Source organism: Rissa tridactyla, chromosome 2, assembly GCF_028500815.1.
Source record: "Rissa tridactyla isolate bRisTri1 chromosome 2, bRisTri1.patW.cur.20221130, whole genome shotgun sequence".
Lineage (NCBI taxonomy): Eukaryota > Metazoa > Chordata > Aves > Charadriiformes > Laridae > Rissa > Rissa tridactyla.
This window is the reverse complement of record NC_071467.1, coordinates 140,905,544-140,924,152: the sequence shown is the minus strand read 5'-3', so window position 1 is coordinate 140,924,152 and position 18,609 is coordinate 140,905,544. Positions and strand designations below refer to the sequence as shown.

At 40.2% G+C, this 18,609-nt stretch overlaps 1 protein-coding gene across 2 annotated transcripts in view; it reads right to left on the bottom strand.

The window, feature by feature from the left end:
* The window catches only part of SGCE (sarcoglycan epsilon), a 35,652-nt gene extending 17,663 nt beyond the window's left edge, over positions 1–17,989 (bottom strand). Inside the window, exons 1-4 of one of the 2 annotated variants that reach the window (XM_054191711.1) lie at positions 17,824–17,989; positions 8,192–8,296; positions 3,624–3,746; positions 997–1,154 (exon numbers count right to left, since the gene is read on the bottom strand). In XM_054191711.1, coding sequence (XP_054047686.1) covers positions 997–1,154; positions 3,624–3,746; positions 8,192–8,296; positions 17,824–17,938 — 501 coding nt within the window. In that variant the 5' untranslated portion in view covers positions 17,939–17,989. The remainder of the gene's footprint in view (positions 1–996; positions 1,155–3,623; positions 3,747–8,191; positions 8,297–17,823) is intronic. The other variant, XM_054191710.1, reaches the window with a different exon arrangement.
* Positions 17,990–18,609: the final 620 nt, after the last annotated feature.

The window sequence follows — 18,609 nt, the reverse complement described above, 5'->3', positions numbered from 1 at the left end:
CTTTAAGGTCCCTTCCAGCCTAAACCATCCAATGATTCTATGTACATAGAATTATGCATGGATGAAATTATCCCCAGTAAACTTAACATTTAGAGACATTAGAGGAAGAACAACTATATCAAATACTATTTATAAAAAAGAAACTCGTCAAGGGTTTAAGTACACTGCTGAAGCAGCAAAATGGCTGAAGCAAGTTAATGAGGAGATTTTCCTTAACACTGTGAACCACACAGTGTCTGATTCAGTCTGCTGTCTATGATAAGCACGGCAGAAAGCATAGTTTGTTTTCTCTTTCGATTGCTGCTCAAGCAGTGATTGGCACTTTTAAACATTTGGATAGCTAATTGTCAAAAATAAATTAGTGGGTTTTGTCATTGTTGTAAGACTAGAATTAAATACATGTAAGTGCTAATTAAAATTAAATCTATCAATAAACATGAAAAATGAACCAGATAATATTTGAAGAAAAAGAATTTAATTTAAAAAAAAAAAACAAACCCAAAGCCTGTTTGTTGACTGAACGCTGTATTTTCCAGTAGGGAAAAAAGTCTGGCTCATATTCAGGATAGAATGTTACAAAGTTCAGAATTCAGATATTCTTCAAGTACAGTTGTTTATAAAGGGCTTTTTTCCCCCTATATTTTGAATACAACTTTAATATATTCATAATTTACTGAAATGAAATGCCTCTCAGAAAGATGAAGGGCAAGAATCTAAAGGTATTTCAACTAGGAATATTAAGCTTAAATGATTATTGCTATTTACTAGTTATACCTTAAAAGTAAAATATGAAATCTCACACAACTTGGCTTTCTCTCAAAAGAGGATACAATGGTACCTAAGAGAAAACGTTAATGTCACAAGTCCTTGTCCCTGCCTTATAATTACAATTTAAAAAAAGAAATATTAACTCTTCAAAAAAAGAGGCAATGCTTGTTGACAATTCTGAATCTTATACTCTAAAACAAATCTTTTTGAACCTTTAAAAGAAAATACCTCAATGATGGTTGGTTTGCCCACGTTTTCTACAGTTGGTGAGCCATATAGCACTCCATCACTGTATGGTGTCCTTTGTATATAGCGTAGCCATCCAGGTCTGTCAGGGTAACCCATTAAGTTGGTATTAAATGTGATAGGATCATTACTTATTTCACCTAGATAAGAAAAATCATATTAGAGTATTTGCAAGAAAATACTATAGACTTTGATTTTGATGTTTCCGTTAGAAAATCTTATTAGTTATCTCTTCTAAAAATTTCCAAAAACAGCAGCAAAACATTGCTAACCTTCACCATATCAGAAATATATGAACTCCCACTCAGCACTTGTAAGTGTTAAGAAATTATTATCTGAAAAGTGTAACCAACAGCAGAGGTTATTGTGCTTATTCTTCTTAGAGTCCTGGCTAATTCTGTGTGCTTGCACTCATTAACTAGTAGGTCTGATTTTTAGAGCTCAGTTCTACCTAGGATTGAATGAAGCATTTAACCTTCTTACTGATGAAGGCCCAAAGGTCTCAGTCCCAAAAAACCCCTCCTTTTATTTATGTTTTTAATAACACCTCTGGAAACCCAGTGTACCTAGGCAGGTTACTGTAAAGAGTGTCTGTGTAATCATCAGTGTCTGAAAGCTTCTGTTAGCATCAGGATAAACACACAGGTCTTCAGCACCAACAGCCTGGCAGTAAGTTGTTTTTTTTAAGAAAACAAATTAATTCAAAAAAAGGACCAGACATTCCTGCAAAATGGATCCACTGATGGCTACTAAATACAATAGTCCAGATGCAATCTCTAAAAGACCCTAAAGTTAAACGAGTACAACAGTTCTCGTGGTTCTTCTTGATCCTCTTACAAATGGCTGGGTTTGACTTATGTTTATTTTAGCTTTTGTAAGCACTACCAGATCCTCACCATTAAGGCGTGAGGCACAGAACTTGGGCAAATCCACAGTAAGCCTGCACAGACACCTCTGCACTGCGCTCCTCCAACTCGGCTTTGAACTGGCAACAGCAGCAATTGTAGGACAAACAAGAGAAGATGACAGAAGGCAGAAACTGAGCCCAGTGAAGACAGACCGGCTGTCAACTCCTCCAGAGAGGAACAAAGAGATTGAGACCTGTTGCCAAAGGGTAGCAAGTTTTCAGGTACACATTTACACAGCTGGCTGCGGGTAAAAGGGACCAAAACCACACCAAACCAGCACCAGGGTATAACACAACTTTCCTCGCAATTCTCTCGGGACACGCCATTAATCTATTACATTCATAATAAAATTCCCAGCATCACAAACGATTTAGGGAAAAAAAATCTCAAAGTCACCTGTGATACGTTCTCATCTGTCCTTCATCATGGTAGGCAATGCACAGCAAACAAAAATAAAAGGACCGTGGTAACAGCTGGCCTTACAGTAAATTTCTGATATGATCACAATCATGTGTGGGTACAAGTTTCATCAGTATTTGAAATCAGATTCATACTGCCTTTGATTCATGTGAATGACCAGACAGGCTGGAAGTGTAAGGATTCAAAAGAAAATCCACCTTTATTAACATTTCCAGGTTCTTTCCATCTGTGTGCCAAAACGGGGACAGAGGCAAACTTCACTCTGTCAGTCACTGTTACGTGAAAAGAAGACTCAGGTATACATGTCAGGAAAAACATGCATTTTTAAAGGAGAGGAAATTTTTAAAACGTTTGGTTTTATTCATGACAAAATTTAACCAATGCTAACAGAAGCTTATTTTTTCTTTAAAATGAGTTTTGAAAACTGTACTCTCAAATAAATTCAAAAGCTTATTAATGGAAACAGGTTTTGATTATGTGTGCACTGTAAATTTATTATAGGTTTTTCCTATTTTTATAGGAAAATAGGATAGTTATATAAATAGGATATATTTATATATTTATTATTCCTTTTCATTGTTGATAAGCATGTGGGGCAGAATGTTCTCTTTCTCTTCCCTCCCTAGATTGCTTATACATATTCTAACCTGCCAGTGATCAACGCTTTAGGTTTGCATTAGGTGTACATCAAAACACCACACTTAGGAAATCACAGCTCTTTCTCTTTATAGAGAAAGTTTTTAAACAAACTGCTTACTAACATTAAACTCTTACTAAATATAGGAAGAAGGCTGAATCCAAAGGAGTATTTGTTTTAAATGAAAGAAAACATCATTATGTAGTCTCATATTTGATTTAATCTTCTGTTTTGTTTCAAGTTTACTATATGCTTTCCAAGCACTCCTTCATATAGCCTAATAGATACTGCATCTGAAACAGCGATCAGATAAACAGCACTTTTAACAGACATAATCATTAAACTTCCACAATTTTGTATTTAATGTGAAAGTAAAGTAAAGGTATACTTCCTAATATCAGATATGTGTTATTACACCTTCCCAAATTATTAAGTGCATTTTTCACACTACACAATTATATGCATCTTTTCACAAATGATGATCACAAGCCAGAACGTTTCAAGATATTTCAATTGAAATAAAAAAAACCTGTCCTTTGTATGTTATATCCTGAACTGTAAAGTATGCTAAACAAATGTGAATTTTTTTAAACATTTTTTCCCCTATATTTTTATATAAAATGGAAGATCTTAGCATCCCATACCAGGCTTTGGATAAGGAGGAAATTCCCCCTTAAAGTACTCTCTCTCCAAAACATGAACAAAAAGAACTCCAGCAGAAGGGTATACATTCCGATCAGAGTGCACCTTAGACAGAATCGTGTACACTGAAAAGCAGAAGGAAAGAAAAGAGACAGAAAAAAAGCAAAAATGAGACATGCTCTAGATAATACAGCATGCATTTCAACAGCAACGTGGGAAATCCAGGGGAAGGAAAGCAATGAATATTAGAAAATGTTAATAAGTTTTTTAAAAGGTTGCATTGATTTAGGAAGAGAACACAGAGCAAACCCTCTCTTTGCCCAACAGGATCCCTTCCAACACTGCAATAAAAACTGGCTACGTTAGGATTTCAGAAGTTGCGCGAGCTCTTTATTTTTGTTGCAATAAAAAAAAAAAAAGCAAACGAGGGAGGCTATTGTAATTTTACAATTGGTTTATTTGTAATATTACATGAATAAAAATACATTAAATGAATGATATAATCGTGTTTTCTTGATATTTTACATAAAAATAAGGAACATGAGAACTATGGAGGGACCTTACCAATCAACGATACTGATTCCTCACTGAATGGAAGTGGCAGATTTTTCAGTTCTTGTGCAGAAAAGGACAAAGCAATTCACTTCAGCTGAGGATGTCTATGAATTCTTAAAGCTAGACTTTCTTACACCAGCAAGTTCAGATAATGCACATCTAAAAATCTGGTTAGAGAGATCATTATTGAAGATGTTGTGCTTGTATTGAAAGACAAAACAGAAGGACATGGGCAACTACAGCCCAGTCAGGTGTTACTGATTTCAACAAAAAAATGAAGCCGTATTTTACAGGACTCAGAATTAAAAACCTAAAGGAAACTTAATTCAGAACAACTAGCATATGTAAAAGCAATATGCTATTTTTTTATGTAATTACAAATTTAGATAATAAAAGCAAATCTTATTTATGACTAACATATTTGACACAATACTATATACACTGTAAGGAATTAGAAGTATACAAAAATCATTATGATACATTAAGTGGGTAAGAAACCACTTTATCAACAAGTTTAAAAATTTAGATATAAATGGAGAATACTGATCTAATAGAATCGTAGAATTGTTAGGGTTGGAAGGGACCTTAAAGATCATCTAGTTGGGCAGGGACATCTCCCACTAGACCAGGTTGCTGATCTTAAAAACTTCCAGGGATGGGGCTTCCACCACCTCTCTGGGCATCCTGTTCCAGTGTCTCACCACCCTCATGGTGAAGAACTTCTTCCTAACGTCCAATCTGAATTGTCACATCTCTAGTTTTAATCCGTTCCCTCTAGTCCTACTATTACCCAACATCCTAAAAAGTCCCTCACCAGCTTTCCTGTAGGCCCCCTTAAGATACTGGTAGGTCACTATAAGGTCTCCTCGGAGCCTTCTTTTCTCCAGACTGAACAACCCCAACTCTCTCAGTCTGTCCTCATAGAAGAGGTGCTCCAGCCCTCTGGTCATCCTTGTGGCCCTTCTCTGGACACGTTTCAGCACGTCCATATCTAACAGGTGTTTATCATGGTGCCTTAACAGGACACACTGTAGGTCATATTACTATTCCATATTACTATTCAATTTAAGTCAATGCGCTGAAAGAATCAATCACTGCTGAGAATTTTTGTCACTGAGATGAGGATTACACAAGTGGTAAATAAAGATAAGTCACAAATACAGAGGCACACAGCTACCTGCCTTGCTTGCTAAACTGAACGAAACTTTATAAGAAGAAAGATTATAGACTTTACAGCATGGGGGTGCTGCCATAGGAAAGCGCAACTCCGAAAGAGACTTCAGAGTCATCGCAAAAAACCCATAAGGACAAACTCACACCTCCTAGAAGATAAAAGGGCTCATTTCAGCACTTGGATTAATAATAAAGATACATTTCAAATGTGGATCAAGACCATGTACTTTTCTAATCCCGGTATAATTTCTTCAGCTTTATCACTATACCAGCTTTCTTACTTGAGATCCGCTTAAAAAGCCACTGCTAATTAGGCAATAATCACAGATATTCCATCCCTCCCACCACGTACTCAGTGTGGAATCTATCTCACCTAATTTTAGATGCCTACAGAAACAACATCCACCACTGAGTTAGTCAGGCTCCTTTTATAGTCAGTGGAGAAGAAACAGACTCTTCTAGGGGTTGATTAATTTGATTTCTCCTGTAAAATGAGATGAATCATGTCCTAGACTCCTGACTGCACTGACTCGATCTCCACTGAGTGCAGAGGCAGCTGAGAGGAGACACAGACCTCTGCATTTAGTTACACGTTTCCCGCCCTTCAAACCTGATATTGCAGAATTAATAGTCTCAAGCACTGGATACACTACTGATCAAGTTCCACAGCAGTTGCTTTTCCCCTTTTTTTTTAAACCGCTTTTAACTGTACTGAACAGAGTATCTTCCTAATAATTTAACCTTAAAGACAAAATTAAAATGGATCCTGAAATTTAAATAGTTCATTACAATTTCGTGTGGTTAATAAAACAGTTACTATAATTTTAATTACGTAGACTTAAGTACAGTAACATAGCTATTTGATTTGTATAATTAAAATTTGTAAATTGATGACCCAAAAAACTTTTGCACTCACTTCTGTAAATGAGTTATAAATAGAGCAAGGAAACTAATTAATTTCCTTTAACATATTTTCAAGAAAAGTAGAAAAAGTAATTTACAACATTAACAGAGCAGAAAAGATGACAAAAATATGGTGTCTGGCTGAAAATGTGTGTGAACTGTCCAGAAAAAAAATCCATTTTTCCATTTCTGATGCACTCTACAATGAAGAGTCCATTTCAAACAGGAAGAACAGTGAAAAAGTAATGTATATTTTCTCCATAAGCAATAGTTTTAGAAAGGAAGAAGGAGAATAGAATCAGCAGTTACTGAAAAAAACCCCATATGACATATTTTTTTTGTCTGTTAGAGGAGACATATTGCTACCACTAAATGCCTGCCCATTCCTAGTAATGAGATGTTCTCTGTTGCTGAAGTAAGCATAGCAATAAGGACTTCATGCAGACACAAAACAGTGATCTTGGTGGAAGTCTAAAAATGCCTCTCAGAAGGTAAAAAACCCACAGATCTATTTTATCTCTTACCTTTTATCTTTATAACAACAAACACACAGTAATGACACAAGTATAGGGATTAAGAATCTGAAAGTAATCGCCCTCCTTATCAGAGAAGCTCTTTTCTTTTTCCTCTACGAAGATCCTTCAAAATAAGAAGGAAAATGATGAGCCTTCAGCTCACTATAGCAATCACTGCTTTTCAATAATGAAACCAGTGAAATGCTATTTTTTTCAAAAGCTTTTAAAACCCAAAATTACTTTCATAAGATGCCTGAGACTGGAGATGAATGTGACATCATCTTAGGTGATCTAGGGATGAAACTGAATATACTTACCAACTTCTAGATACTAATCTAATAAAGCAGACTGACAGATGTGAATTGCCTGGGCAAATTCCCTGAGGCAGATAAAAATCTCAGGGACTGTGAAAGACTTCAGTAAAACTAACCATGGGAAATTAAAAATCTTCACTACACAGGATCTCAACAGATACCTACTAGAAAAAAAAGACAGTTATCAGCTACCTCAACAGCACTGTTTTCTTCTTTTTTGTTTCCAGATCCCTTGGAGGACTTTCTGTAGGTCCCAAGATACATCTGTGCACAAAGGTTAGAAGTTCTGGAGGTTGGGAAAGAAGTAGATTAACTGGGAACTGGAGGTTGGAAAACACGCATCACTTTTTGAAACATGTACAGAAACTGTCGCAGTGATTCTTCTCGGGGGTCTTGAACACGGGCAAAGCCAGGAATCCTGCTAGGACTGCATCAGCCTCCAGCCCAGAGCCTGTTATCAGATACAGATGACCCTGTCTCCAGAAATTTCAGAAGATTTACCATGTTGGTTGAAGCCTGTACGTTGATGATCTTCAGAAAAAAATCCACCTGGAAATTTTTTCTGGGACTTTCAATGGGTTCTCTCCCCATGGATTTTTAGCAGATGAAGCACAATCCCAGAAATAACTTAATTTGGGGGCCAATCCAGATTGCCTGCTTGGATGGGCAATCAGTGCAAAGCCTTTTCTCAGCTAGTGTACGCTAGCTAAAATACTCTATGGGTACTTGCATAAATGACAGTAAAATAGTCTTTTTCCATACGTATATGAAAATATTTTTTTAAAATGTTACAGACAAGTTATTGTATTAAGCAAATTGCAGAGGTATCTCCAAGCAACCAGCCGTGATAAGAAAATGTGCAACATTAGGTATACACACAGCCATTATTTCAAGCAAAGCTACAGGAACAGGAAAAGCTGGGGAAGACTCACAAAGACACGCAAGTCTGTGAGTATTTAAAAGACTGAAGAAATGTAAAATTTTCCAAATTACTTACCTTGAAATAGCACCTACTTCCTAAAACAAGTACATGATTGAAAAAGCAAGAGTAATATTAAAAGCAGATTTGACTGAACCAACATGGGATTTAAATTTGCAACCTAAACTCACCATTCTTCTCAACAGCCTTTATTCTGCTGATAATATAACTGTGGGCTTGCTTAGTCGTCCAGTTAACTGTTCCATTATTGCCATCAGCAGAGCTTAACAAAAAAGCTTTTCAGAATAAAACAAATGCAAAAAAAAAATTAGTCATATCAACAGACTCCCATAAACCAAGTATCAGAAGGGATCAGATGCCTTCTAAATCAGGTTTTGGTTTTAGACAGAGTTTAGGAACCTCAGGTTAAAAAAATGGTGGTGTTTGATTTGGATATGTAAACATATAATAATCTTTCTGACATTCACCTTTTTGACACTCATTTTCCCAAATAAGCTAAGTTTACACTAAATGCTTAAACCTCTACAGACATTTCTACAGACATAATTATACTGATAATAAAAATGAAGAGCATTCTCTGGTAAATATATTTGCACTGGCAAAACACCATATACAGGGAAAGACAAATCTAAAGTTACATTCGCTGGCATAGTATATTTTGGCCAAAGTAGGGAAAGTAACATAACCAAGAGCACAGCTTTGCTTATATAAAGATGCTTTATATAATGACACACGGGGCTGATCACCTTGCCTTGTGGGCATAAACAAGAATCAAATTTTGGAAAAAGAACCAGTAAAAACGGTTGTCTTCATCCCACACAGACAGAACACAGCTTGAAAACCGCTGGATCAGTGCAGCTGAAGGTAAAAAAAGATTTAAAGGTGGTGAGGAGCAAATGATTACAGGAGACAGAAAGCAGCTGTGGAACTGACTGAAAGACTCCATTTCACCAGTAGCAGAACTGCCTGGGAAAGCTCCCTCCCCACCTCCCACTTTTTGTTCTTTTCTTCCTTTTATTCTGTGGTGAATAATAGATATATCAGCTGTTTGTATAGTTACTTGCCAACTGAAAGCGTAGAGGGAAAGAACTGTAGTCAGATGGTAGGAAAGGGAAAGTGGCCGTAACAAATAGTCTTTCTTTTGAAACAGTTTGCAAGTGAAAACTCGTGTCAAACCCCAGTTAAAAGATGCTATTGGATTAGCACCTTATCTGCCTTGTAAAAATAGCAGTATCAGAAACAAACAAGTAGCAGTACTTGTGTTCAGATACACCAGTTCGCAGGAAGAAACAAACACTTACTGGCAAACACTCAAAGTATGCAAATACTATTTACACTAGATGCTTAAACATCTGTGGAAGCTTCTGCTGACATAGTTACACCAGTCAGCTATCCCATTACTGGTATCACATTCTCCAGACACAATTTAGGAGGCCCAACAGATCTGTTTTATGCAGTAGTCAAGACACACAAATACTCAATCTATGCATGTGAGTGAGCCATCTATTAATGATAATTTACACAAAACACCTAAAATTGAATTAAGGATGAAGTGTAATAAAAAAATTACGCGTTCAAATTACCATACCAACACAATAACATTTCTAAATTATGAATTTCTGTTAGGTTTCTTCAGATTTTTCAATATGAACAAATGATCTCATTTAACAAAAAGGTATTATTCACATCCACTGTATTACATCTGTCTTGCAAGACGGACAACTTTCTCCCTGCTGAGACAGTCTTTTTATATTAAAAGTCTTATTATAATACCATCCTAGGGATTATCCAACTCGGTACTACATATGACCTTTACTGTAAATTTTCTATAATTCTTGGAACATTCAAGAAAAGGTAAAATAAAGTTGTTCCAATATTTCAACAGGATAAGCTGAGCAATCAGAGGCTTGTCAGCTACAAACCAGCACCAAGCAAAACAATTAATACAAGATTTGATTACTGAATTATTAAATGGAGAAGAGTATTATATTTATCCCAGTCAACAAGGATTTAATGCATCTTTTCAGACACTTTTGATGAGCCCACAAGTTTTTTCTGGTAAAGACAAAAATAATGACGTTACCCATAGATATAAAGCATATCACCTAGTTCTTTGACTAATGAAACTAAATACAAAATCATTCTAGCATATTTAAATGGAATAAAAAAAAAAAAAGAAAGGTTCTGAGATGTATTTTTTAATATAAATGATCAGTAAGTGTCTTTGATTTGGGTTCACAAGTTTGCTAGGTTTAGCTGTGGGGATTAAAGAGGTTTCCTGTCCACCTCTCCACCCTACGGTGCATTTCATAGGGGAACTGGAAAACCAACCACTGTGCCTGTTTTCAGATCCTAGAATTTACAGTGTGATGTTTTAATACAAACATATATTACCATCTATTTGATTTCAAACGACAGGAGTGAAATGAAACGATTCAAGAGCACACTGCCCATTCAACAGCTTTCACCACAAGCAAGGGAATAGGGCTACTGGACAGTTAATTTGTTATATGAGCTTTCTAGTGGGCCTCACAAGATTCTGGTATTGGCCTTATGCAATTTGACTTTTATATATATATGTTTCAATTTTATATATATATATAAAATTTATATAAACATATAAATTTTATTGTATACTGATAAAATTTGCAGGTAAAAACAAAGGCTAGCAGATTAACAAATAATGGAGATGACATGCTACTAACACAAAACAGTCTGCGTTGTTTGGTAAAAAGGTGATCAGTGATGTGCACTTCAATAGAATAAAACGTAAATGCATACCCAGGAACAAAGGCAGCATGCCATACACACACTACAGAGCACACACTTCAGGGATGCTGAACTTCGATATAAAACTAGGGACACATGTCAGGTAATAACTGTTTGAACAGAAGCTTTCAGCAGAAGACTGGTTATGGCTGATATGTAAACAGCAACATCAAGGAGGAGCAGGGAGATTTTGTTTTGTTACTTGACACAGATATGATCACTGTTCAAATGCTGTGCCTAGTACTTACATAGAGCCTTCAAGAAGCATAGTGACAACATGAAAAAAGCTCAGGGAAGATCTGTGAATATGATTAAAGGATGACAAAAGAAGTCTTATACTACAGAATGCAGGGATTCAAACTATGCATTTTATCAAAGAGACAATTTAGAATTAATTTGATCAGCCTTGTACTGACGCTGAAAAAAACCTTAATAGTGTCAGGCTCTTCAGTTTGTTACACACGTTGCCACAGTTGCTGGAGCACCCACCAGTGCTTGTAACACCAGGAGCAACTCCCACCTCTGTGCCTGGGACTTGAACGTGGGCAGGTAACGAGCATCTACAGTGCTTTCTTTTTACTTTTCTTTAATTATATTTTCTTTAATTAATATTTTAATTTTATTTTCCTCAAATTAGTATTTTTTTCTTTACTATTTTTAATTATATTTGTATTATCTTATAGATTATATTTCTATTATTTTTATATTATTTTTCCCTTTCTTTAATTGTATTTGCATAGGCTTTATATAAAGGTTTTAAGTATTAAGTATTTATAATATTTAAGTACTAACTTTTAACAGCAAAGATAATTAACAGAGAAGATAGCTACAACAATTTCTGCCCACCTCCCAGTCAAAAAAGGACCTAAGCATCATGGACCAACTTCACCTCCCCCATTCCTTTACTGCAGTCTAACATCCACACGCCATCCTGCACCCTTATCTACCCTCCTTATTGCTTCTTGAAGTAGGAGCACAAGCCCATTTCTCCCACTACTAATGCAGCACACAGCTTCCTCTCTCAAAATCCAGCATTTCCCCCTCTTTCCCACACCTCCACCTGGGACCCCAACCTAAGCACGTGCTCATTACCTTCATGCCACGGACCAGGGCCTTGGGACATGCTTTCACTACCCTTTACTCTCTTACTACACAACCCGGCTCCAAAAAGCTACCCTCATGCTCCTCCACTGCATATCCCACCTGGCTCAGAGCCCTTCCCGCATCCCGGGCTGGAAGCAGAGATCATAAAATCATAGAATCACAGAATCATAGAATGGTTCGGGTTGGAAGGGACCTTAATGATTATCTAGTTCCAACCCCCTGCCATGGGCAGGGACACCTCCCACTAGACCAGGCTGCTCAAAGCCCCGTCCAGCCTGGCCTTGAACACTTCCAGGGATGGGGCATCCATAACTTCTCTAGGCAACCTGTTCCACTGTCTCACCACCCTCACAGTAAAGCATTTCTTCCTAATATCTAATCTAAATCTTCCCTCTTTCAGTTTGAAACCGTTACCCCTCGTCCTATCCCTACACTTACTGATAAAAAGTCCCTCCCCACCCTCCTCGTAAGCCCCCTGTAGGTACTGGAAGGCTGCTATAAGGTCTCCTCAGAGCCTTCTCTTCTCCAGGCTGAACAACCTCAACTCTCTCAGCCTGTCCCCATAGCATAGGCGCTGCAGCCCTCTGATCATCTTTGTGGCCCTCCGCTGGACCTGTTCCAATAGGTCCATGCACGGCACAGATTTCCAACTGGTCGCTGAGAACCACGGAGCACAACAAGCAAAGCAGGAACTGACACCACTGAGTTACAACAAAGCAACCATCTGCATCAAGGTGCTTAGCCCACAGCTCAAATCAGAGCTTGTACCCAGTCAGTCACTGAGGACCCACTAACATCTGCACAGAGATATTTGCCCTACGGGTCACATCGTCCACTAGCAGAGGCAGAAGTTGCACCACCACCTATTCTCCCTCCTCTTCCAACCTCAACACCCCTTCCTCCTACCTAATATGCAGCACATAAGCCACCATCGCTGTAGAAATTTACTATGAATTAAAGTGGATTCTCTCAGTAGAAATTCACATCGAGATTAGATATTTTCTAACACACAAGATCCTTTTCAACCACAGCTACTACATAAGAAATAAGAATTAATTTGTACTAGTTCTCCATTGTGGATTGCTCAGGTCCCCCTGTGCTCCATTTATGATAACAGTGTAAAAGTTCAAATCAAACTCAGAAATGTTTCTAAGCTATACACTTATTCATCTTTGTATGGTTTTCTACCTGTTTCTGTGCCACCCATTGATTACTTTAAGATCCGAGTATTTCTCCAAGATGATTTGGGAAAAGTAACCGAATAAGGCATTTTGTCAGTCTCACTGTGAAACTTTGTCATTTGCCTTATTGGGAATGCTGCAAATTAAGTACCAGGAGAACAAAAACTTCATGCTTTATTAATAGTAACATTTACCCACCACCATTCACCCTCCTACTGCAGGCCTGACAAGAGAACCAAATTAGATAAGTTTTTCCATAAAGGCGAGGAAAACATTGCTTGCTCCTGCAGTCCAGCCCCGAGCCCATGGTGTAACCAAGAGGTATGGCCAGGTCACCCTGTAAACCTGCTATTCTAGAATGCCCTCTACACTGCTATGAACCATCCCTGCAATTACATTCCAAATTTCTGAGGTGGCAATTGGTTTAAAAGACTAAAGGAATTCAGAAAAGGCATAGATTTCAAAATGCTGAGATTTCTGTCTGATCAGTAGATTGCTCTTTCTAACTTCTCATCTTCATGGCTTGGACTGCCACTAATAATAATCTACATTTAAAAGGCATTTTGGGGGTTTGTGTTGCAATTGTAACAACATTTAGACACAGTCTATGTTTATGTGAACATTTTTTTTTTTTAGTATTACATAATGAGCACCATAACTATGCAGTTATGAAAACAATGTGTGGTTTTGACCTATGTAACATGTTCATGGCTAATTCCAGCACAGCAATACTGATCAGCGAATACTGAAATCCGTACCTTCAGCTCTCAATCTGTAGCACCCTGTTTCGCATTGAGAACACTTCAGCAAGACAGTCATGTAAAAACTCTTCCCAGGTCAGAGAACCCCTTGTTTCTACTACTACTTGCTATTACTTGCTTGAAAAGCAGTTCAACTGATTAGGAGGGAAACTAATATGTGTCCTCTGGTTTCTTGGCTCTTCTTTTTCTTTCAAATTCCTAAGGAAGTAATCAAAACTGGCAACGCCCTCCTTTTCTCTAGAGCTCTGCCAAAAGGCGGCACTGTACACTGATTGTGTCTGCTGTAAATTTATTAATATCTATTCAAGAAGAGCCCAAAAGCTGCACCAAAACAGATATTCTTGTCTAGGTTTGAAATTCTTTCTTTAGAAGAAAGATTGTTTACAATCAGACTAAGAGGAAAGGGGTTTACTTTGGCAACCTTAACTCCTGAAGTACTTTAAGGAACTTCTAACCAAATCTAAAAAAAAAATTAAGGAGCAAAAATAAGCCTCTTTTTACATACTGTAAGTTACATCTAGAAGGCAAATTCCTGCTGTAAAGCTGACTTCTTATTGTCTGACTTTAGGATCTCTAAAATGTCTCCATGTTAAATACTACTTATAAATAATGTCCTTGTGTAATGAAAAGCATACTAATGGAATGGTTAGCTTTTCCCTTTGACAATTACTTATTCAAGCAAGTACTTACTGACAATAGATTTTATTTATTGATCTGAGTGAGATTAGTACAAAAACCTGACAGGCACCATCTTCACAGGCAGAGACTGAGCACGCTGTATGAAGAAAAACTATTTCTTTACCCTAATGGTTGCACCCACAAAAGGAAAAATGGTAAGTACGCTATAGAATTAATTTGAAGACACTGAAAGAGCAGATCATCCATGAAACGTTCTGCCTCTCTCTGCATGGTGAGGCTGAGAAGCTGAGTGTTGCCAATGGCACTTCTGCTGTGAACAGCGGGACGAGCACAGGGATCTAGTTCAGTCTCCCGAATACCCACCCTAGCCTGTGATTTATTTCACAGTTGCTTTAAACTAGGATATATTTGCAGCCCTGCTGAAAGGCAAGATTCCCAGAACATTCTTGGCCACCTAGCACACACCAGCATAAATAATCCTGTGCCAGTCCTGGTCAGTAAACTGATTTCAGCAAACAATTTTTGTTTGTGGGCAGAGTAGTTTTCAGCAAGATGACCCAATACACAGCACCACTGTACAAGTTACTTGGCACGCAAAAGGGAAGCAGTGAAAAATGCCTAGCTGTGGAAGGGCAGGAGAATGTTTTCTGGCAGCAATGCAGTTTTATGACAAATTAATGTGACCACATAATCATGGCTTCCAAAGTGAGAACTAATGAGGTCCTCCTCCATTTTGACCCTTTGTAGCGAAGGGGGAATGTGACTCCGTTGCTCTATGACTCCCTATTCCTGGGATAAAACAGGGGCTGCAGGGAAAACATGGGCACTGACAACTAATTCTTTACATTTAAATGTACAAATATAGGGCAACGGCCATAAAACGGCCAAAGTCATTCAGACAACATTTTGACGACCGCTTTCTCTGTAGGAGCAGAATATGGGGCAATTCATTGCTCTGCCAAACTAATATGGCAAACATCTTTACTAGTTTAATCTAGTAAACTTCTATCGAGTCTGTTACTGTGAAGCTAGAGTCAAAGAACAACTACCTAGTTTGCAGTAGAAATGCTTAACCCTAAATGTCACTTCTCACAGCAATGTCCCATTTTTTTCTAGCAGTGGAAAAAATTATCATCAGCTCATTGTTGAGAGCCAGTACCTTCAATTTGAATAGTATATTAGCCCCCTAGGAGCAAATGTTGGGCTTCTAAAGTCACTCTTACTCCCTTTAAACTCTTAAATCTCTTGAAATCCCTGGATTTTGAGTTCATGTTTTGCCACAGGGAGGGTAGGGAGAAGTGGGAGGGGGACAACCTGGGCTTTTGACACCAGTCAGCCTCCTCCAAAAAGCCTCTAACTATATGTCTCATATATCTTTAAGAAGTACAAAAAGCGTAAGTCAAGTTTCTCCTGTAGGTCAAGTTCAACAACAGAAATGGGAAAAACTAATCTCTAATAGTAGAGAAGAACTCAAAGAAATTTATTTACAAATCTTGTGCTACTTCTCTTTTTCCATTTTGTCTGTAAGATGTCTCTTGCCTGGTTAAGTAATGCTTCAGTACTGTAGTCTACTTGAGAACAGGATTCAAAAGAAAGGACTTTCATGCAAGGCTGTGGCTCATCTCAGAGCCAGCAGACAAGGTTGGAAGTTCTTTCACATGGTCATAGTTGAGATGTCAAGCTCTGGGAAAGCGGGAAGATGCCACCATGAAAACAATAAGGTTTGTTTTGGGGTGGTTTGGGGTTTTTTTTTGCTTAAGAGGGAAGGGGGGAGCTCAGGTGAGCTCCTGGGACAGTTTGCATTATTCAACTTCTACAAGCTGTCTTGAATTGTACCTGAATTCAGACCAGGAACATACTACGAAACTCCACCTTGATGAAGAAGAAATTTTATATAGATATCTCTTAAAAGAACTTAACTGAACTCAAGTTTATGCTTCCTTTTTTACATTGGTCTCAAACCATGTATTCTGCTGTTTTAACTAATGAAATCCAACTGAACCAAGCTTAAAAAGGTCAAATTTGAAGTGGAAAAGTTAACACTAAAAAACCTTAAGACCTCTTCCCTTACCATGAAGGGTGGAAGAGACTTGTGGATTAAACTCACAACTCAACTTCTAGAAGCTCATTTCAGTTGAACTTTTTTAAACTTAATATCTTAGTTGATACTGAAAGCTTAACCAAAGACTGTCCTAGTTCTTTGTTCGTTGCTATCCTGCAGCTGGTCACGGGAGGCAGAGGCAGAAGAGGCACGAAGAATTTCCACATATGGAGAAAGCAGTATCTTGCATCTAACAAATGCAAAGTTTTATCCTCACGCTGAACAACTTAACACTTACGTGCTAACTGGATCTTTAAAACATCCAATGCCTCATGTCACTTCTGCTGTCGGTACCCCATGACAAGTATGGCCATATACTTTAAGAAGTGTAACTAGGTATTAGTCAAGAAGATATTGAGCAGACTGTCAGCTTTCAGGTGACACACCACCGACCTCTCAGACCACAAAACAACCTAAAGAAATAGATTTCTTGCTGTTAACTTGCTCTTGGCGCAGCAACGGCCTCACAACGGCAATCCTGTGGCTGGGCTGCTTTTAAAGTGTTACCCATTTGAAGTATTTCGCCATGAAGAACCTTGCGGGTGTGAAACCTGCCAACTGCATGACAGCTATTGTTTACATGCATTAGGGAACAGGATTAACACTTTTTCTGCAGTCTTAATTCTGACACGGTTGGATTAAGTGGTCAAACTAGAAATAATTGGGGGGGGGGGGGGGGCGGGGAACGAAAGACACCCCTGTACTCAAAACTGCCCGGCCCCTCAGGGACAAGCACCAGCCCTGTCAGGTCGAGGGAGGGGAGGGGAGCAGCGGGCGCTGCCGCCCGGCCCTGTCCCCGGGAGCGGAGCCGCCCCCACCATCCAGCGGCTCTCAGCCAGGCCTCACCTCCCCAGCCCTGCCGGCAAACTCTCTCCCACACAGCAAGGCCTCGTCCCCCGCCCCGGCCCGGCCGCGCCACAGCCGGGCTCCCTCATCTCGGGTCCCGGCCAGAGCCGGGGCACTCTCCCCGAGTCGCCGCGCCGGGGGGGGGCGGGCTGCGGCGGTCCTCTCCGCAGGGGGCGAGGCAAGGGGCGGACGGACCGCCATCGGAGTGTCCTCCGCCGCGCCGGGAAGCAGGGGGGGATGCCGGGGCAGCTCGGACCCCGCACAGAGGGGGGCCGCGTAGAAGGAGGGCACAACGAGGGGTGGCGCGGGGAGGGGACACGCATCCCGCGGGAGAGGGGGGCACCGCGGCGACAGGCGAGGCCCGCGCTCGCTTGCCGCAGTGAAACGCCGCCGTGACCGACCTGTCAGCAGGAGGGTGGTGAGGGCTCCCCCGCCGTGCGGCCAGGGCCCCGCCGCGCAGCACCGCATCGCTGCCCGCTCCTCCGCCGGCTGCTGCCTCCACCACCGCCGCCGCATCCTCCCCGCCCTGCCCAGCCGCCGCCGCCTCGCCCCGCGGCGGCCGCAGCATCCTCCCCTCCCCGCCCCGCCCCGGCAGCGGTCTCCAGGCAGCGCGGCTGCCTCGCGGGGCATGCCGGGAGGAGCCACTCGCCGCACCCCGGCCGCGGCAGCCATGTTGGGGGGGGGCGGGGGGGGTTGGAGAGGTCGAGCTGCCTGGTGCGGGATTCTTGGGGAGCGGAGTGCAGAGGCTTCGTTTCCCCTGAACACGGCTTGTGGGTCCCTGGCCGAGCCGGGTGTCCGCCCTGCCCTGCCCTACCGGGGCTCGGCGTTGCCTCAGTGGAGAGGCGGGCGCAGCCTGCGGCGGGGCCCGGCCACACTCCCCTGAGGCAGATGTGGCGGGAACGAAGTCGCAGTGAAGTGAGGTGACTGGGGAGCTCTGGGATCCCCAGTTCAAGAGAGACAGGGAACTACTGGAGAGAGTCCAGTGTAGGGCAACAAAGATGATTGAGAGATTGGAGCATCTCTTAATGAGGAAAGGCTGAGAGAGCTGGGACTCTTTAGCCTGGAGAACGCTGAGAGGAGATCTTATTAATGTTTACAAGTATCTAAAGGGTGGGTTTAAGGAGGATGGAGCCGGACTCTCTTCAGTGGTTCCCAGTAACAGGACGAAGGGTAATGGGCACAAGCTG